General features: G+C 42.1%; 2 protein-coding genes and 1 long non-coding RNA gene across 4 annotated transcripts; 1 reads left to right on the top strand and 2 right to left on the bottom strand.

The window, feature by feature from the left end:
• Positions 1–2,663: 2,663 nt before the first annotated feature.
• Positions 2,664–3,296, top strand: LOC104585552. The gene has a single exon (XM_010242475.1). The coding sequence runs from the start codon at positions 2,664–2,666 to the stop codon at positions 3,294–3,296; it is 633 nt and encodes a 210-aa protein (XP_010240777.1).
• Positions 3,297–8,438: 5,142 nt separating this feature from the next.
• Positions 8,439–20,476, bottom strand: LOC100829351 (methyltransferase-like protein 13). Of its 2 annotated transcripts, none has more exons than XM_003579544.4 (16): positions 20,003–20,476; positions 18,781–18,882; positions 18,589–18,655; positions 17,603–17,784; positions 17,245–17,505; positions 15,299–15,382; positions 15,160–15,207; positions 14,996–15,060; positions 13,603–13,651; positions 11,666–11,906; positions 10,364–10,485; positions 10,098–10,178; positions 9,953–10,027; positions 9,278–9,417; positions 9,022–9,172; positions 8,439–8,955 (listed from the first exon to the last, which is right to left on the bottom strand). In XM_003579544.4, the coding sequence occupies exons 1-16, from the start codon at positions 20,357–20,359 to the stop codon at positions 8,773–8,775; spliced, it is 2,208 nt and encodes a 735-aa protein (XP_003579592.1). In that variant the 5' UTR covers positions 20,360–20,476; the 3' UTR covers positions 8,439–8,772. The 2 variants fall into 2 exon arrangements, with proteins under 2 accessions (XP_003579592.1, XP_010239790.1); XM_010241488.3 differs by having other exon boundaries at positions 11,675–11,906; positions 20,003–20,359.
• On the bottom strand, positions 15,444–17,238 carry LOC112269317. The gene is made up of 2 exons (XR_002960975.1): positions 16,000–17,238; positions 15,444–15,925 (listed from the first exon to the last, which is right to left on the bottom strand). It is a non-coding gene; the product is annotated as an uncharacterized LOC112269317 (long non-coding RNA).
• Positions 20,477–21,663: the final 1,187 nt, after the last annotated feature.

Here is a 21,663-nt window from a genome sequence, read left to right as displayed (position 1 = left end):
AGCCTCGCCTGATTTCATCGTAGCCACTTCCCAAGGGTGACCGCAGCTGCGAAATCCGCGAGCCTAAACCTTAGTGGCGACGCAAGGGAGGCCAACTTACGCTCTCTCAACAGTTGATGGCCTCTTGCCTGTTCCATGTTTACAAAGACGAACAGGGCAATGTCAAGCCTAGCCATCCCCTGCGGGAGTGCGGAGGATTCAAGGTGTTACACCTCGAGCTTACCAGAGCACAGCAAACAAACTCACAAATGAGTTATCCCCGTTACCCCGCCAATAGAACCGTCATGACGTCACCGGCGACTCTGGCCATCGGAGCCTCATCGGCCCACGTACTACAGACTAACCTGGTCGAGGTAATGAACCACTCTTCAGAGCAAACACTTGCTGCTGTCGAGTTGTATCCAGCCCTAGCAGGCCACGTCTGCATGATTCAGAAGAGCAGGCCAACGAACAGGGTCCAGAAGCTAATAACCCAACAAGTACATATGGCCGTGGCCACGCCACCAGCAGTGCTACAATACCTTGATAGGTCTGAAACACAAATCAGCTACTCTCGAGAAGATCACCCTCCCAGGGTCCCACGAACTGGACACGCTGCTCTGGTACTCGAAGCCCAGATCGGTGGGTACATGATGGACAAAGTATTTGTCGACGGCGGAAGTGGTCTCAATCTCATTTATGCTGACACCCTCCGCGGGATGAACCATTCCATGACAAAGCTTCCTGCAATGGACAAAACCTTCCACAACATTATACCGGGCAAAGCAGCCACGCCACTTGGAAGAATCAGCCTACACGTGGTATTCAGCTCACCCGACAATTTTCGGCGTGAAAGACTCGACTTCGAAGTAGTCGACTGGCCTTCACAGTATCACGTGGTACTGAGCCGAGTCGCGCTGGCTCGCTTCATGGCGATCCGGCATTACGCTTATCTCAAGCTCAAAATGCCAAGGCCCAACAGCGTGATCACCGTTTCAGGAAATTTCACGAGATCAGACATCTGTGACAAAGATTTCCACACAATTTCCGAGTCCTTCGGCATGCATGAAGAATTCGAGCAGCTAAAAGCCTCAACTGGCTTAGAGCAAACACCAATCTCCAAGAAGCCGGCTCATCAGCCCGAGTTCAACAAGAAAGCGGACACAAAGGAGGTTCATGTCCATCCGACCGACTCTAGCAAGACCGCTGTCATATCTTCAAGCCTTCCTCCGGCAAAGGAGAGCATGCTCGTCGAGTTCCTCCGTGAGCATTGGGAAATCTTTGCTTGGGTGCCAGCAGACATGCCAAGAATTCCCAGGGAATTAGCCGAGCATGCACTTAAAGTGGACGAGAACGAAAAGCCGGTGCGACAACCCATGTGGCATTTCTTGGAGCCAAAGCGCAAAGCCATCGGGGAAGAAGTTAAACGACTCCTCGAAGCTAAGTTCATCAGGGAGATAAAACAAGCGACCTGGGTAGCAAACCCCGTCCTTGTCCCCAAGAAGAATACCACAGTGTTGCGTATGTGCGTCGACTTCATATCGGTTAACAAGCACTGCCCAAAGGATCACTTCCCTTTGCCCCGGATTGACCAGATCGTCGACTCAACCGCCGGCTGCAATCGACTGTCCTTCCTGGACGCCTATTCAGACTACAACCAGATTCGACACAAGGTCGAAGATGAGGAGAAGACATCATTTATCACTCCATATGGAGTTTTCTGTTACACAACAATGCCCTTCGGGCTCAAAAACGCAGGCGTAACCTATCAGCGCTGCATGCAGGCATGCCTTGAGCCTGAGATTGGGAACAACATCCAAGTCTACATCAATGATATAGTCATAAAGACGAAGAAAGAAGAAACGCTTCTCGATGACATCCTGGAGACGTTCGACAACTTGGACAAGTACAAAATCAAGTTGAACCCGACCAAGTGTACCTTCGGGGTACCCGCCGGGCAACTCCTTGGATACTTTCTGTCGGCTCGAGGCATCGAGGCAAACCCGACAAAAATCAGAGCCATCCTAACCATGAAGGAGCCGACTAAAATTCATGAGCTCCAGCAGCTCACTGGTCGACTCGCGGCCTTGAGCCGATTCATCGGTAGGCTCGACGAGAAAGCCTTGCCCTTCTACCATCTTCTGAAAAAGAAGAAGGACGGCTTCACGTGGACGCCAGAAGCCAGTGCTGCTTTTCCAGACTTGAAGCGCCTATTGTCAACCTCGCCGATCCTCGTCACCCCACAAGAATATGAGCAGCTCCTATTATACATCGCAGCCACCACTCAGGTGGTCAGCACAATGATAGTAGTTGAGCGAGCCGAAGATGGCAAGACCCACGGTGTTCAGCGCCCAGTCTATTACATCAGTGAGGTCCTCTCGCCTACAAAGCAACGTTACCCCCACTATCAAAAGCTTGCGTATGGAGTCTTCCTAATAGCACGCAAGTTAAGACACTATTTCCAGCAACACACAGTTGTGGTTGTCAGTGAGGCTCCTCTCGCCAACATTTTGAACAACTTTGAAGCGACCGAATGAGTCGCCGAGTGGGGAATCGAGCTCTCAGCTCGCAACATAACTTACGAGCGGCGGAAGTCGATCAAATCACAAGTGCTCCCTGACTTCATCGCCGAGTGGACAGAGGCTCAGACTCCGGGCCCGCCTGACATGTCAAGCTCATGGACGATGTACTTCGATGGGTCGAAGCGGCATGAAGGTGCAGGCGCGGGTGTCGTGCTTATTTCACCCAAAGGTGATAGACTTCGCTATGTGCTTCAGATGCATTTTCACAACCCTTCAAACAATGAAGCTGAGTACGAGGCCCTCTTGCACGGCATGCGCATGGCCAAAGCTTGCGGGGCCACGAGGCTCATGATATACGGCGACTCATACCTCGTCGTTCAGCAAACGAAGAAGTCGTGTGACGCCATCTCCGACTCCATGATTGCTTATCGCGATCTCTACAATGTACTGGAAGGCCAGTTCGAGGGATGCGACCTGCGTCACATTGGCCGAAACAGCAATGACGAAGCAGACAGTCTGGCCAACATCGGCTCGACTCGTTCCCCAATCCCGTCCGGAGTATTCCTAGAGATCATCCACCAGAGATCTATCAAAGAAAAGAATACTTCGAGTCCCAAGAAGTTAACACCAATTGACGGTGAGCAAAAACCTCTCGACCCTGACTCACCGGACGACCTTGCAGTCGCAACTGGTGAAGAAGAACCTGATGAGGTGCTCATGGTCGAGCCCGAAGCCCGAGGTCCTGGGCCAGGATCGGGCCTCACTTTCCAGTCCCAAGCCCGGCCCGAAAGCTGAAAAAGACCGGAATGGCTAAAAATAGGTATAAAAAATCATTTACTTATTCCGAAAATATTTATTTTAATGCTAAAATGGTCATTTTTCTGTGCTTCGGGCCGGGCCGGGCCGGGCTCGGGCCTGAGGTTTTCCCGTCGGGCTTTGTGAAGCCCGGCCCGAGGTTTGCCCAGGTATACCTTGGGTCATTTGCTTGACGTATTCATTTTGTCAAGCTTGTTAATAATTCAATAAAATGTAGTTGTGCGCATCATTCCCCACCTTCCCCCCCCCATCCCCACCCCCCCACACACATAATTAGCTTAATTATTGCTTGTCCCCATTTTGATCGTGAGAAAACTAGCCGTCTGATTGTGAGCCTTCGTCCTATAGAGCAACTGCTCTCGGAGAAAATAAAATAAGCCTTATTGCTAATCAGGCCGTCTGGGCCACCTGGACCAAGCTAGGTCGAGGCGAATTTAATTGTACTGCTCTAAAATCCAATTGATCAAATCGACAACTCGCTGAGAATTCCTGATCGATCAAGCCGATAATTAAGTTGATGATAAAAAAAGAAAGCGAAGCATTGGGGGAAAAGAAAGGAGAAGCATTAATACCCAAAAGTGTTGGTACTAACTAACCAAAAAAATACGGACATGAATAAAAAAGCACTCAAACCTATTTTAATTGGTTTTCGAGAACATGAGCCAGTTTTTGCAAATATAACAATCATGTCTCGTGTCCCATGAATTGCCAAAAACTTTGTGAAAGATGGACAGGCGCGGCATCCACAGATACTTGTTCTTCATATCACTATAGTCAAAACTGATAGACATGACAACACGCACAACCATGATCCAGTAGATATCATAAAATGGATGTGTCGATATGCTTACGGTGTTTTTTGAGAAGTATAGTGTCCACAGCGATCACGATGATGCCTACATATATAACTATGCATAATGTACATAGGCTGCCTCGCATTGATCTCTTTCAACTTGACCGGACTTTCTCTGAATCTGAAATCAAAAGTACCATATTCGCTATGCACCCTGAGAAAGTTCTGGCCCCGATGGATTCACTGCCAAATTCTTTCAGGTTTGCTGGAATTTAATCAGGGATGATATCATGAATGCCATGCACTTACTTTGGACGATGAATGATCAGAATATGATGTTGCTAAATTCTGCAAGTATTGTCCTGCTGCCTAAAACTGAAGAAGCTTCTCAACCGAAGGACTTTCGGCCTATTAGTCTTGTTCATAGCTTCGCCAAGTTGGCGACTAAGTCCTTGGCTAGGAGATTGCACCCTTTCATGCCACAACTCACCTCCCCCTGCCAGAGTGCTTTCATAAAAGGTCGATGCATCCATGATAACTATATGTTCGTCCAATCTACAATCAGAAAATTGCATCACGACAACCACTCTACTCTCATGTTAAAGTTGGACATTTCCAAAGCTTTTGATTCGGTTGCTTGGCTGTTCCTGATCAAGTTGCTGAACTTTCTAGGATTCCCATTGAGATGGACTCAATGGATTGCCATGCTGCTCAGAACGTCATCATCTCGCATTTTGGTCAACCAATCTCTCTCGAGGAGAATCAGTCACTGTCGAGGATTACGTCAAGGAGATCTGTTATTGCCGCTCTTATTTGTTTTTGTCATGGATTGTCTGGCTCGTCTGTTATCTCTTGCGGAGGAGAATGCCGTCCTCCATCCAATCGGCCGCCGTAGCCAGATCCAGCGTGTATCCCTCTACGCTGATGACGCCATGATTTTCTTAAATCCCAACTGTCATGACCAGCATGCCACTGCAGAAATCATCAAGCTCTTTGGGCACGCTACTGGTCTCATCGTTAATTTCAGTAAAAGCAGAATCTTTGGCATCAAGTGCGATGCCGCTGATCTCTCTCAGGCCAGCAACTTTCTAGGTTGTGATCGTGGTGATTTCCCTTGCACCTATGTTGGTATGCCGCTGGCTGTTGCGAGGCTCAAGCAGGGAGACTTCCAAGATATCATTGACAAGGTCGCCAAGAAACTTGCTAGTTGGCAAGGTAAATTCATTTCTAAAGCAGGCCGTCTAATTCTTATTAACTCCGTCCTCTCAGCGTTGCCATCTTATCAAATGGTGGCCATCAAGCAATCTGTGTGGGTGATCAAGCAAATTGACAAGTTGCGTCGCTCCTTCCTATGGGCTGGTACGGATCAGCCGGTCGGAGCGAAAAGCCTTGTCGCCTGGCAAAAAGTTTGTGCGCCAAAGGAAGTTGGAGGCCTCGGCATTCCTGATCTTGCGTGTCAAGGCAGAGCGCTCCGGGTTAGATGGTTGTTCAGCGCTTGGGGTGGTCCTAACAAAGAGTTTGTCTTGCATCTTGCTAAAGACCAGTGCACTTTGGCTCTATTCCATGCTGCCACCTCTTTCAACATTGGAAATGGTTCTCTCTGCTCTTTTTGGAGAGATCCTTGGTTTCAAGGGCAGCCCTGTTCATGCACTCCCGGGCAAAAGAAATTTCCATTAAAGAGGCTCTTGCTAACCATACTTGGATTCACAATATCAAAAGACAGCCGACGCATGAGATCCTCCTTCAATTCATCCTTCTTTGGAGCATCCGGCAAAATATCTCTCTTTGTGACATCGAGGACTCTATAACTTGGAAATTTCACCCATCGGGTCTGTATTCAGCTGGATCAGCTTATCGTGCTCAGTTTCTTGGAAGAACTTCTTGCGGTGCTGCCCCCCCTAATATGGAAAACCCAAATCCTGGGTAAGATAAAATTCTTTGCATGGATTGTCGCCCTTGAAAGATGCCTCACAGCGGATAGATTGGCCATCAAAGGTATTCCTCACAATCCGATCTGTCAACTATGTCGCACCACGCCGGAGACTGCCAGACACTTCTTTATGCAATGCTCCTTTGCCTCTCAATTCTAGGATGCCTTACTATCCAAGTTGAATGTTCAAATTCTTGTGCCTCCTCACCTAGCCGAGCGTTCCATTCTCGATTGGTGGACTGATGAAGATCTTCATTGCCAGTCCGCCAAACATCGCACCCGGCCGAGAACTGCTATCATGCTTGGCTGGTGGCAAATTTGGTTTGAGCAAAATCAAAGGGTCTTTCATTCCAAGCAAAACTCGGTAATCAGACTCTATGACATCTCCCACTACGAGCTCCTCTCTTGGAAGACCGCCGGCTGTGCGGGTTTCTAGCTTTAGTCGTGGTGTTTGATCTTGTAATTGCCTAGCTGTAGCTCTGTAATTAACTCTTTCCTTCTTATGTCTTAAAAAAAAATGTACATAGGCTGGTCAAAGTCGCCAGCGGGGTATACACAGTAGTGTGTGCGCGTGCGCTTCTTTCGCAGGACCAAATGGTCATGGAGAAAGAGATCAGCTGTTTTGTCTAGACTCGCTGAGGCGCTGACCATGCATGCATGCACATATATGAATCTGGTCTTGGAATATGCTGATGTATTGTTGACCGTGTTTTCAAACTTTGAACGACCATGCATGCATGCGCTTACCAAATGTCCATCTAGATCCAAGTTAGGTGTCACGAGGTAGTCATGATCTTGTTTAGATCTACCCTGCAAATGTCCTATAGTGTTTTTTCCACATCATGAGAATTTGGCTTCAAAATCTTGAACAGAACTGAAAACGAAGTAACACATGGGAAATGAATATCTTGAATTTGATTTCAAAAAATTATAAGACATTCACCTGTTCTTGTGCAGTTCTGCCGTCAACTTAATCCTCAGTTTTTGTGAACTGAGCCTAACTCAGGTGGTCTGGTTCTTTGTGGTGGAACCAGCCCACCCAGATTTAAGTTTTAAACTTGACATTGGTGTCACATTTTCCTGCATTATTTTAGTATTTAACCGGCACTATTCTTTCAGTAGTAGGTGACGTACCCGTCAACAACGAGTCGTCAGCGGAGGTGCTCATAGGGGTAGGTTGTGCGTGTGTGCGTTCATAAGGGTGAGTGTATGCGCGTGTTGTCAGCATCTGCGTTTGTACTGTGTTTAAAAAAAACTTAATCCTCAGTTTTATGCCAACTCTCCCGCCATTAACCGTTTCTTCGTGGACAGAATCTGTCAAAACAGTCGCCACCAACACCTGATCAGTTTGGCGTGGCAACAGCTGGTTCTACTAGACTTGTTAATTTCTCGAGAAGTCCTTTAATTCTCTCGTCTTCTCGTAATCAAGTCATGAGACCAGACCAAAGCCTGTTCATATGCCGACGTTATATTAGTTCTGACCATTTCGGTTTGACTATAGTGAGATTTAAGTATTATGATCAGTCATGCTTTGCTTGCTGACGGCATTGTTTCTTTACGGCTCCTTTGGTTCAAAGGAGATTCATAAGATTTTTGGAGGATTTGAGTCTTGAAGAAAAATTTCTTTGTAGGTTCTTTGAATTCACATGAATATAATCTTTAGGAATTTTTCTTCTTCTTAGTATTCCTTTGTTCTCCTATGGTGTGCCAAATTATAGTTTATGTAGTATTTTGATCCGTGGCGGACCTAGCCAGGTATTTGGGTGGGGCAAGCCACACCCACTAATTTTTTAAATTCTTTATTATTAGTAGAAATTACTTCCACTGATTCATAACAAGTGTCGTTGATTTAGTATAAAGTTGTACTAAATCAATTACACTTGATATGGATCGGAGGAAATATCATTAAAAAAAATTGAACCGCAATGTATTTGTCCGTCCAATATTGAAAAATTATATCCACCTCTAATTTGATCACGTGGGATTCACGCTAGTCATGTGTTTCTCCTATTGATGTGTCTTAGAAAAAAAACGTTAAAAAAAAAAGAAATCCTGCGAATCAAAAAGACCCATAATCTATTACGACTATACTTGCACTGGAAACTTGGAGATGAAAAGTTGGAATATTTAAGCTCACAAACGGAGGGTGTGTGTATTGTCTCGTGGTACAGCTATGGCTTACGTGCACCAACATTGAACGTACTCGTGCATTTCTGTGTTCTCAATCCTCTATTTTGCATTTGCAATCCTATCCATTTATGTGCTTTCCATATTCCTTTATTTTCAAAACCCTGCCATTCCTGTTTTTCCCCTACTCCCTGCCTTTCAAAACCCTCAAAATCAGATAGGCCTGAATTTCGTGAAGAAAATAACAAAAAATTGGTAAGTTTGACCAAAGTTTGATGAAACCGGTGCTTTTCTCCCTCGTTCGACCACCATGGGCACTGGTAAGACCAGTAAACAGCTGGCAGGCATGAAATTACAGCTGGCCAGCTGGGTCGCCGTATTGTAAGCTGTAATGCCAATCTGTCTGAGAACTGCGTACAGTAAGAAGTACGTTCCCGCAGATTGCACATTGCTTTACTATTACCAATTTTGGCAACAAAATACAACGTAAAAAATGGATCTATACCTCCTTTTTAGTCCTACCTTTTGTTGCAAATAAAAACAACACCCGTTTACCGACTATGCCTAGTACAAATGGATGGTGCTTTCAACAACACACGCCTACGCTACTGCAGCTTCTGCAAATTCTGTATATCCGATTCTAAGTCCACAGGGAATTTCAGCATAGCCTTCAGTTTGGTTGCAGCCCCATCCAGGTGATCGATCTCCAAATATCTTTCACTCGAGGACGCAAACAGAACTTCATTCACGTCTTCTTCCAGTTGAAGTGAGTACAGGTGCTCAAAGACCTAGACAAGAAAATTGTTAATAATAATAGTTCCACTTAAATATATGCCTTCCCAGACCCATCTTACCGCTTTCAGTCGTGAAACGACCATTTCCCTGACTGTAGATGACCGAACGACTAAATTGATGACAAATAGGCCCCCAGCTGAAAGGAACTTTTTTGCTGACGTAAGGAAATGATCTTCCACAAAGTTTGCTGGTGGGCAAGACAACCCAGAACTGTAGCCATGGACTTCAAACTCAGAGTCTATTTACATGAAGCTGTTTGACAAAAGAACAGCAATGGAACGGTAAATGACGACATGGAAAAGTTAGACAATATACCTTAGGTCAGATGAATCAACATCAACAATAAGAATTCTAACTGCATTGCTGTCTTTGCCATTTGGTACAGAATGGGTTAGAGCACTATGGTCTGGAACAGCCTTTTCTTCTATGAATCTGATTCCATCCCCCAAATGCACCTAATACAAGTGAAGGAAAAATTGTAATAAAGCTCAATGCTACAGATAGCACATTATCTGAATATAACAAACAAAGGGGAACAAACCAACACTGAACACAACTCTTAAGAAAGATAGAGAAGTTTAAGAGTTGAAAGAGAATTCTGAATTCTGAATTCTGAAAGAAACTCATCATTGATGATTACTACTCCGTACATGCTTAGTAGCTAGTGTTGTACTACAAAACTCATAAACCTGAATTCCTAGAGGAATGCAGTACAATATTACTTTGAGTACAAGGAACAAAGAACATCCATCAGGCTTTGTTAATAGAGAATGTTACTTGTGAAAGTGCTCTTTGTGTTGTGTACTTGTGTTTGCTTGGTGTTACATAGAGAGCCAAAATGAATATCACAATCAAAAGAATTTAACACAATAGCAGTTGCAATAGACCTTGCTATGTAGGAGTATGTGTTTATGGTCTTATGGATATTATGTATAGCACTAAGTACACCAAGCACGCCTCTAATTGTTATTTTTATAGTACAGAAGTCACCTTCAATTGCTCATCCATTGAAAAGCCAAAATATTTCTTTGCTACCTCTTCTATTATGGGGTCCAACTCAACAACCTGCAAATTTTGAGAAGCATGATTACCCAATTCAAACAGTCAATAAAAAATAGCAAATGTTTCCATTTACCTCAATATCTAAATAAGGGAGACATCCACGAAGAAACATTGGTAAACACCCTGCACCAAGACCTACAATGGTGGTGCTGACCTACAAAATAAATTGCAGTATATTAGTATCACACATTGAAATTAATGCTGTAATGGAAAAATGGTAAGGGTACTACAGAGGTCCAGGCATTGAACATCAGTTATCCATACAATACAAACCATAGAATTTTAGATTCTTACTCTTAAAGTTATGTTGTTAACGCATAATGATATCATAGTACTTACTTTTTCTCCAGATGAAGCAGCATTACTCAGAGCAGATGCAATTAAAGAAAGCCCGCATATGATACTACTGTGATAAGAGCTACCAAGATAGCTGTGATCGATCCTCAGACTGCTCTTGGATCCTACATATATCATAATACAAAGGCAAACCGACGGGCTTATAAGTTAGAGAAGATAAGACCCATAGCTGTACATAATTTTATTTCATTATTGCATTGGCAAAGATCAATAACATTAAAAGGTGTAGAAATATGATAAAGTAAGGTAACAACTCGTTATCCAACTAGGGTTTTATATTCCAGATTCATAGGAAGTCCAATATTGATGGTATCAGTTTCAACCTGTTACAGAAGAAACCAATTTTACGCTGGCCAGTTTGATTTGTATAAATTACAGGTAAAATTTGAATATGAATGGTTCCCAACCAAATTTAGTACAGTACTATTTATTCTTTGAAAAATTGAACATTAAACTGCTCCCAAGTCAGGAGTTGTTCACCTGTTATTGAGAGCCAGAGAAGTGGAGAACTAGTCAATAGTCATTTCTTCTATCAATTAATAGGCCAAAGGAGGTAGCGGATAGGTATATCAAGTCATCAAGTAATGCTTCTACCTCAGTTAGGAACAGCGTGTAGGATCAACTTGCACTATTTATAGATAGTCTGCATTTTTGAAAGGTTTACAATCACTTCGTCTAAATTTTTTTGAAACTCACAACAAATTAGGCAGATAATACATCAACCAGTATCAGATGAATATGAAATTTCAAATTTCAAGAATGGTTGCATGTCTGAAAGTTCATTTGCAAGTAGCTGAACAAAAAAGTTACAGGCTTACACCAATTGAAAAGAATTCAGAGTGCAATTCATATAGAATAATGCCATGCATGAAATGCTTTCTCCATGAAATCTAAAAATCAACTATGTTTGAAATGAAAGAGCGTATATGTAGAAAATAGAATGTTTTGACTATAAAATAGAAACTCATATGTACTCCCTCCGATCCATATTAATTGTCAAAATATTACATGTATCTAGACGCTTTTTAAGCATAGATACATCCATATTTGAGCAAATTTGAGACAATTAATATGGATCGGAGGGAGTATAAAATAGAAACTCTGCAACACAACTATCAGAATACGTGAGACCTGAAAATCAATAAGAGGTCCAATGCAGAAAAAAAATCAGCTCAAACAAAACCCATAAAAAGGGCATATATTATTCTTTCGAACAAGGAAAGCAAACAATCACACCATAAAACTAACATTGACATTTCAATTAACATTAAAAATGACTAATACCAGTGAGACCTTTTTTGTGGCTCCTTTTCTTTTTTGATGCTGTAGATGATTTTTTGTTCTTATTATCTGTCTCATCACTGGGGGATTCTCTGATTAACAATGCTTCAGATTGCACCAAGCCAGAACTTCTTTTAAAGACAAGTCGCCGGAACATTTTTTCAGACATGCAACTTTGGTCTCCATCAACACTTTCATAAACAACATCTTCCACAACCATAGGACCAGTTATTTCTGATGTTACCTTCAAAATGCAACAAAAGGAGGTCAGCTGGGAAACTATTGAATGCGTGGAACTCAACAGCGATCAGATATTAGAACAAATTAGTGAACCAGGAGGCCTTGAGAAATTCAAATAAAATCTTATAGATGTATTATGGACCCATAAGTTGTGTACCATCCTGTTCAGACCTGAGATGTGGTAGTAGGTTTTTTGAAGTAACCTTTAGTTGGCAGATTGCAGTCGTTTCCTTATGACTATAGTCCCATCTATCCAGAAAGTCAAATGCATGTCAAACTCTAAATCGAAAAGTGAATGAAGCCATCCACCAATTGATAATGTCCAAACATCAATCTTTCTATTTCATTGCAGGAAGGACCAAGATAAAGGGCCTGGCGTTTTTGGGGGACTTGACATTTGTTTATTAGGATATATTCTGAAAGAAAAATTATCAGATAATTCTTCCTGATCAACGATGAAAATTTACTGATAGCCAAATTAACAGCAGCTAGAAGGACAGATAATTCAATAGACCCAAGTGATAATAACCTTATTCTAGTGTACTTTACTCCATCCAGTGTCCTAGGAAGACCAGCTAGATTAACATCACCATCACAGTTGAAGAACACAGAAGGGGCTAATAGCATTTCATAGGCAGAAAGGTAGCATAACCTTGGTTCTTGGGAATAGCAGAAAGGTAGCATAACCTTGGTTCTTGGGAACAGTTACCATGCAATACCAGCTTGAAGTGGATGGGGCACTATGAGAGGAAGACAAACCCAACTGACTAGTTCATCCTTTTTGGTTGCATGTCACACTTCTATGATACCTATCCTCACAAAGTGTACGAAATAGTAGAAAACTAACCATATATGCAGAAGCTAATTGATATTCCAAATAATGGATCCATAGCCTGGCAAACCAAACAAACATTTGGGAAACATAATAGCTCGATTGACAAGATAGAACCTTCCTAATCCTGGGGGTACAACACTGGCCCTGTGCATGACTGCATGGCACTCTTTGCACAGCATCAGGGTAGTGGTTCCCACAACCAAGATTTGGGAGGCTTCGTTGTCAGTAATATAATTTCCCAGAAGAAGCAGATACCAGATTATAGGAAACCGCAGGCTTAGAATCAGCTGTCAGCTCTGGAGATGTCATTCGAAACATTACTTAGCTTCCTAGGATAAGATACAGCTATTCGATGTATCAATTAGTTTCTAAAGCTAAAGTCATTTTCCTATTTGATGAATAAAGGAGAAACTAAACATCCCATCAAGCAACAACTGAACAAGATGTTTTTTTTTCATTTTAACTGGGAGTTGGACAGTAACACTAACGCTAGAACTATGAAGCTTTCGAATGACAAGCAGCCAATGCAGTCCTGGTTAAACACAAAACATTATATCTTCCTCATATATAAAAAAAACATGATGCCAGTCACGTATGTGACCCTTCAACCAAAGCACCTGCTGACCTGCATCATATGCCACATCAATAAAATGGCCCTCACCCACATTAGAGTCCAAAGTGATCCGGTATGAATGTTGGGGGTCACAAATACTTGGTCTTATAGTTTTTGGATTCAACCAAATTACATAATGGACCTTTTCCAAATATAAATTATGCTAGTTTTATGAATGTTGGCCCCAAGGGAAAAGGGCAAACATCATTATTGCCGGAATAGGTCTCCAGAAAAATTAGACATCAATAATACCTCATGCAGAATATCTCTTTGCTTGACACCATCGCTAGCCATCATGAACCTGCATAGGTGTTGATGCACCAATGCCACACGATCAAACATCAAAGTAAAAAAAAAAGTTTGTGATAAATAGTTAGAATAAAGCCAATTGAGAAAAAGTAAACAAGTTAAGAAGTGGTCAATGCACAATGGGATATTGAAATGTTGTGTAGCAGTGCAATGCACAATGGGATATTCAAACTGCAGGATAGAATCTAACACATTCTACTTATACAGAACAGAATTGCACCATTTATATTGGCAACAATAGATAACCAATTAGATGAAAAATAAAATAAAAGACAAGAGTCCACTTTTCAACCTTGAACTTTATCAGTGAACTTCCAACAGAGTTTTAGGGTTGAAAAATGAACCTCTTCGAGTTAAAATAATAGAACATAGACTATCACATCATTCACTCCACGAAACAAGCGCCTACCTTGCCCATTCTGTCTCCTTTATGTTGATTTGGAGCTTTATTTCTTGTTACACTTTGTGAAATGCCCTTACAATATAAGATTAGTTTGAAATATTTTCACTACTATCATCATACAATGCCTTATAAAACTATATAGTTTTCCATTTTGTTATGTTAATACTTATTTATATGGTAATGGTTTAGTCACTTCTTCCTATCGTGTCTTATAGCATTAAAGAAAGTTCACGTAAGAAGCCCCCCACTGTTTAATACCAATACACTAAACACATCTATAATAACTAATACTCCATCCGATCCATAAAAAGTGTCGCCCATTTTGTACCAAGTTAGTACAAATTTTGTACTAAGTGGGTGACACTTTTTATGGATCGGGGGGAGTAGTTCAAATATACTGATACACTTTGTAATTTGAATGAGGACAAATCATTAAATATAGCTATTAATATTTGGCTCCTTTTCTTGAGAATATATGCAGGGTTTTTTTTATTTGAGAGGAAACCGGTTGATGTCTGCAAAAGTAAGGCAATGGAAAATAGGGGGAAATTTCAATGCATACATGTAGTTAGCACAAGAACAAAGGAATATCCAAGAACTAAGGAGATGTTAATTTGTGAGCAGTAACAACTATAACACTAAATTTGCCTATGGTTGCTATAATACATATATTTGATAGAATAATATTGATGATAATATATATCCTAAATAAGAGCATGAGCAGAATAAACACATCAAACTAATTTTCCATAAGCAGAATATATTATTAAAATAACAACAACTTTTCTACTGGTCAATGGAAAACACTATTTTGTCCGGACGCGTTATTTCAAAGTTTGGCTCAGTAATTTGTTGTCTTCATTTTGAACATGATAAATGCATGCTCGCAGTAGTTAATGCTGAAAAAAATCAGAAAGGAACATTGACACCTACGGTATAGGGTCTGCCTCTTCAGGATATTCAGGTTCTAGATCCTTAACAAGAGGAGATAAATCCTTCTGACAATAGCAAAAATTATGAATGTTAAGACAGACAGAACATACATTAACATAAGATCCTTAGGCAATCATACAGTTGTGTAATTCAAGAAACATCACCTTAATAACATCAATGTCAGAATCCATGTGTCTTCTATCCAAAAATACCTAAAATAGCACAAATATAAGCCACGAAAATGCAGACACATAATCCTAGATATCTAAATGATCAACACGCGGTTTGCATTCATAACTGTACCATGATTAGACGAGCAGCTTTTGCACTTTCAACAACATGCCACTGCCCTTCCTCTGAAGCAAATAACCATTCCTGAGCTCGGGCCTGAAAGAAGGTGTTCATTAGCAATCATGAATGGACAGATGAACTATTTGAGTTTTTTTTCTACATTGTTGGGTACAGTACTGGAAGGACTGATGGACATTCTGTGAAAGTTACTGCCGTTCAGTGAAACCTAGTTGGCAACATTACTTTGTGCAGTGGAAAAAATCATGACAGCAATAAATAAATAATGAGAATGTGAGATAAAGTAGATTAAAAACCTTAGCAGGAGTAAATTAAATCTAGGGTAATAATGTCCCCTATGTTTTTCATCCTCACAATAGAGGTGCTCAATACCATGTTTCAGAGAGTGGACTCCTCCAGCAACCTCCAGCCGCTGGACCACAGAGACATTTGGTACCACATGTTGCACTATGCCGATGACATGGTGGTCTGTTTCTCCCACATAAAAGTCGCACCTCGAGCCGGTCAATGAGCTGCTGGAGTGTTTGCTGCTGCATTGGGCCAGAAACTAATGCTAGCAAGTTCTCCCAAGGTTTGTGCATCTAGGACGGTGGCTCAAGCATTGGAAGGGCTTGCCTGGGTCTGCGACATCACCAGCACGCTCACGGTCCCTACCATATATAAAATACATTTCTGTGTCGGGCCGTGTGACTGACCTGCTCTCATGGTTGGCCAGGAGAATGTGGTGATCGGGTGCTGGTCCACAGATTGGACATACTCAGCGCAGTTGGCATACAAAGCTTTCTTGTTCGGTGGCACCACCTTCCCCTGCCACAAAACCGTCTGGAAGACCCGCATGCCTTTTTTTTCGAGAAAACACAAAGCTTGCTTCTCGGTGGATTGATTGAAGAGAAAATTATGTACAAGACCAAAAAAGGGCTACAGCCACGGTTACAACTCAATGCACTACACGCCCGGCAGGACCAAACCAAGGTCCACCACTCCCCCCCACCCCCCTGCCTGGACCCGCACGCCTTTAAAGCGTCGTGTTTTCCTCTGACTGACCTGGTCCCAGTTTGGATATCCCTGCGGTAGCGAACTCTTTAGAGGACTGGTGACTGACTGCGCATAAACCACCCCGAAGCGCTAAAGGGAGTTTAACTCGTTGGTTGCCCTCAATGTATGGTCTATTTGACAGGAGCGCAGCAGAAGGGTCTTTCAAGGGGAGAAGCAAGGACCTATTGGCTTTGGCAAACGACAATCAAGGCTGAAGCGGAGCGTTGCCAGCAGGCTTTCAACTATCGGTTGTGCGAACCACTATGGGTAACTAGGGACCTTGCAGATCTCGGTTAGGTGCCAAACTCTTGTATTTTTGCTGCTGCCCTGCTTAATGAAAAAATCTGCAAATGCTTGTTTGTGTGTTCACTTAAAAAAAAACTAGGGTAACCGTTATTTATTGCTCTGAAATAGGTTTCCATATCTCCAGCAATCGTAATGCTTCAATGGAAGGTGCAGTATGAGAGCGACATAAGAAATTTACAACCATGATAGAGAAGGAAATAGAATGGTATGGCATCGACAGGTTTATATTTAGTGCATATCATAGTTTGAGGCAACTTGATGTGTGCCCTGTCAACTATTTGACACAAAACCAACACATCAAATAAGATCACATATAATAAAAGTGACATAAAATGCATAGGTTAAAGGCTTCAATCAAAAGGAAAAAACTTAGTGCCGAGGCAGCAAATGGACCCACGAAAATCTGTTCAAGAAAATTAACTATTTTCTACTGTGCCTTAGCTTCAAAGTATAATTTCTCATGATAATCAGATAATGCATCTTGTTAGTCCACTTGTTTATTGCAAGACGAAGGAAATGAATGGCTAGGGGTTTCAGTTAAACAGAAACAGTAAAATACTGAAAAGGTACCAGGTGTAAATTGACAATACGTAACAGACCTTAGGCACAATAAAAACTCCGCAATGGTATACAAATGCTCCTGTTTGATTCTTCGAATCCAGCAAAACAGCCTTGTAGCAATACAGTGAACTTCCCTGTTCACCGAGAATTAAGTGCCTCCTCCGTCCTGGGACAATAACATTCAGATCTCCAATAGCTCCTAGCTGAAGATCTTGCAGTGAGAAAAGTATATCACCACCAGAAGTGTGTGACTCCCGGATTCTATTCTCATTTTGCAGAGCATGAATTACAACCTTTGCCTGTAGTGCCAACATAGAATAGAAGAGTAGAATTTAAGGGTCCTGAGAGGAACTTAATTATTTATATTTTGTATTTATCCAAAGAACATAATAGTACCTGTGCCATGTTACAATATTTTGCAGACTGATCCAGTAGTGATTTTATTGTGTGTACAACACCCATCTTCCCTTTTGCCATGACCACCATGAAGGTCTGGAAGGCAGACTTATTCGAGGGCTCGCCAGCTATAGCTTGAATACTCATATCCCATCCAAACCTGAACTCAGAAAAAAGTAGGGCTACAAAATAGAACGTAGAAAGAAGAAGTGTAAGTTAAGTGAAAAAAATAAAAATATATTAACTGGTTAATTGCATAGAAAATAGCCCGTCTGTTCTTTTATAGTTGATGTGAACTTCTTGAAATTTGACTGCAATATCCGCAGAAGTAGCTATATGCAGATACTGGAACAATATTATATCATTCCAGGACAACTAGGCTAAACTACTCTTAAGAAATACTAAATGAGTGCTTGCCTTCTTCCATACAATATGACCAGGCTCTTAGAGCCAGCTATGTCTTGGGAAACAAAATAGTTTAGTAATGAAGAAACCTTATAACCTACTGCTGCCTGCGTGCTCAACCCCTGATAACTCCTATCTGCTGCATTACTGATGCAATGCCTGAGGGCTGGTTATTGATTGAGGTTGGCTGCACTCTAAGCTGGATTCACACCTCCTAATTTCCAGTTGCCCCACATGGCCACATAACATCCTAATTGGATACCTATGGGACATAACTCATATAATACCAGTATATCACTAAATTGGCTTTTAAAAAAGGTACTCCTGTAATCACACAACCTTCTATTTGTACTAATAATATATAGTTAAAACTCAATGGCCAAATTTGTCCAGAAATGTGAGAAGGGTCAATAATACCGCTCATAGAAGAATAGAACAAGTAAAAGAAGTGTAACTGAAAATTTGGAACTATATTAGCTCAAAATCAAACATGTGCATATGTAAAACTAAAAGCAAACAATGGCAAAGGTACAAGGTGGTAGCTGCCAAGTATTCCATTCTCAATAATGATAGAAGCTCACCTAAAACATGGGATTCTGCTAGAGTAAAGCACACAAACTTCCCACCAGATTTCAAAACCCTCTTGGCCTGTGAAACGTGCTTGCTTAGTTGCTTAGTCAGACATAAATTGAAGAAAATAGCATTTTCCATCAAGTCCACTAGATTACGACAATTAAACAGGAGTATTTAAGAAAAACGCAAAACCAAAATACCTCATTTAGATACTTCATCCCCAGTTCCATGCCAACCTCTGGCTCCATAAGAGCATCCAATCCTCCCTTATCAAGTATGAAATCAAATGACTCATCTGGAAACTGTAAATTTGAGATGTCAGGTTGTTTCCACCTAAAGAACGAAAGCACAAGGTACTAAAATTCATAACCCTGTGGCAATCCTTCCAAAGATGGCAAGGGCAAATGAGAACGTAAGGCAATACTCCCTCCGTCCCATATTAAGTGACTTTCTATTACATGTATCTAGACGCTTTTTAGACATAGATACATCCGTATTTGGCAAATTTGAGTCACTTAATATGGGACGGAGGGAGTAGATTTTTTAAGGGCAACTGCAAAGGTCAACCCTTATTTGAAGTTTGTTGATGCGGAGGAAAGAGAAGTATGAGAGAGAAGAGAATTGACTCTTCCTGGAGAGTCAGACTCTTCGCCAAGAGTCAACTAAGAGTCTGCCCTGCCCCTTTTACCATTGTACACCATCGCATTTAATGCTAACAAAACATCTAGAGTCGGTTTAAAGACACGACCAATGTCAACTCTTATTTTACTGTCGACTCTAAATGATGTGGGGAGTCAATATTGACTACCATTGTGGATGCCCTATGTGTAACCAAAAATATTGTCAGTGACTTAGTTCACTGCACATGTTAAGAGGAAATGAGGAATCACAATCATAACCAAGCAGGTACCCGATATCAAGGCCATTCAGAATCTCAATAAAATACATAAATTTTGTAGTTAGTTTGATCTATCATGTCCCAGAAAAGTATCGTCTGGAAGCTGTCTCGGAGTGACAACTGACAACAAATCTATTCAGTTACAAAACTATGCACCGACAAATCCCAAACCAACCTGTTCTATAAGCAGTTCTCATTCTAGTTATAGTACTGATGTTTGTACAAAAAGAGAGGTGTGTCTCTTCTTCATTCAGTAGCTAATATCATCTTCCATTGCACCCATCAGGTCCAATCGAGCATTGAAATTTGCAGAGCATAAACTTTGATCCTACCTCCAGCACAATCACCATGCTCGAAATTCAAAACTCAAGTTTGAATAGCGCCGATATTTCAGCTAGAAGAAACCGCATTAATCCAAGTCCCCAACAACACACAAAAAAAAACTCATCCGACGACCCACACAAAATCCAGCATCATCTAAATTAGCACCACGCAACCACAATTCATGCCACGAGAGGCCGCACCTGCATGTTAGTCATGTCCATGACGCGCCACCGCATCTCGGGGCGCACGCGGGCGTGTCGACGGAGCATGTCGGCCACGATAACGCGGGAGAAGTCGACGTTGGTGATGCGGCGGAACCCTAGGTCGTAGAGCTGCTCCGAGAGCGCCGAGCTCCCACATCCAGGTACCAGGATATCCGCCCCCTCCTCCTCGAGAAGGAGCGACAGGAGCGGGGCCTGGATTTGCGGCCACTCAGCGTACCACTCGAAGCTGTCGCCGACGCCGCGGATGGCGAAGAACTTGTCCCAATTCTTCTGCGACGTGAAGTCGTTCAGCGTGCCGAGGATCGCTGCGCCCGCCGCCGGCGAGGTCGCCATGGGATGGCAGGTTGAGGTGTCAAACCCTAACCTAGCAGGGTTTAGAAAATGGATGTCAGAACAGTGGTTTGGGGTTGGGTTTGGGACGTCCTCGGGTTTGGGGTTTCGGAGAGAACGGCACTTTTGAAACTTTTGAGTGGGCGACGGTTTTTGCATCCGGCCGTTGCTTACTTATTTTGCTATTTCTAAAACTGCACGAGAAATAACTACTATATCTAATCTAAGTCCACGAATCAAATTGTTGAGATTTGTGCAAAACACAAGCAAATGCAAAAGATGAGAAATCTTAATCAAATGTCTACGATTCACTAGGGAGAGCCAACGTTTGCCGCGTGCTTGTATATAAGCCGAGTGCAATTGATGAGGACATCCTAGCCATCGACACTACACCAACAATCAATGGACCTATCACACGAAGTCGTGCCAAACTAATAAGCGATCAGGTGAACGCTAACTTAAGTTTATCTCACAACTTTAGTGATATGGCTATTCTTTCGTCTTCATTGTTGTTGGTTGAACTCGGATACACTACTGAGGAAATCCATCAACCTATGAGCTCTTGAAGAAACCAAGTGAAGAAACAAGTTAGAAGTGTTTCCAATGCACATTTTTCCTCTGCCTTTCGGCTGTGCTACCACCCACCTGGAGAAGAGACATGACAAGAGGGGTATACCAACAGAAGCTAAATCAAATTTGCTTTCCAACTTTGGCAGGTTAAAGCTAGTAACCCCAGTTGCTTGTAGCAAGTTATCCCCTCCCGATTCGATCCTACGACGTGAAGATCGAGCCACCCTTGGGCATCAACTCCTTCAAACGGGTTGTGCCTATCATCTTGGTATCAGAGCTTTCGTTTACACGGTAGGATCTGTTATCATAATTATCTTGTTTCAATCCCTTTAGATCTGAAGTTCTAGTGTTTTATTTCCTGTCCTAGAGTCCAAAAGCCCCACCAAAAATAAATCCAAGCCTCGTTGGTGCTGCGATCTCGTTGTTGTTTTCCTTGCATGTGTTTCATCTTTTATTTTTGCATCAAGTTCATCGCTGTAGTTGTGTTCAGATCTGATTGTGTTGTTTAGAAAGAAAGAAAATAAAAAAAAGAGAGAAAAGAAAGAAAAGAAGTGACAGAAAAAAGTGAGATTTGAGAAAAGAAAGTGTTGGTCAAGATCCCAAAGGTTTCAGCTTGGTACAAAATTTCAGAAGTATGTGTGTGCTGTTGCTTTTCAATCCTGGTGCAAGAACTAGTAATTTTTTTCCGATATTGCTTGGTTTGCATCAACTTGATTTCAGCACAAGCCCCCTTTTGT

Source organism: Brachypodium distachyon, chromosome 5, assembly GCF_000005505.3.
Source record: "Brachypodium distachyon strain Bd21 chromosome 5, Brachypodium_distachyon_v3.0, whole genome shotgun sequence".
Classification (NCBI taxonomy): domain Eukaryota; kingdom Viridiplantae; phylum Streptophyta; class Magnoliopsida; order Poales; family Poaceae; genus Brachypodium; species Brachypodium distachyon.
Note: the sequence above shows the minus strand (reverse complement) of the source record. Positions and strands in the feature narration are given on the sequence as shown.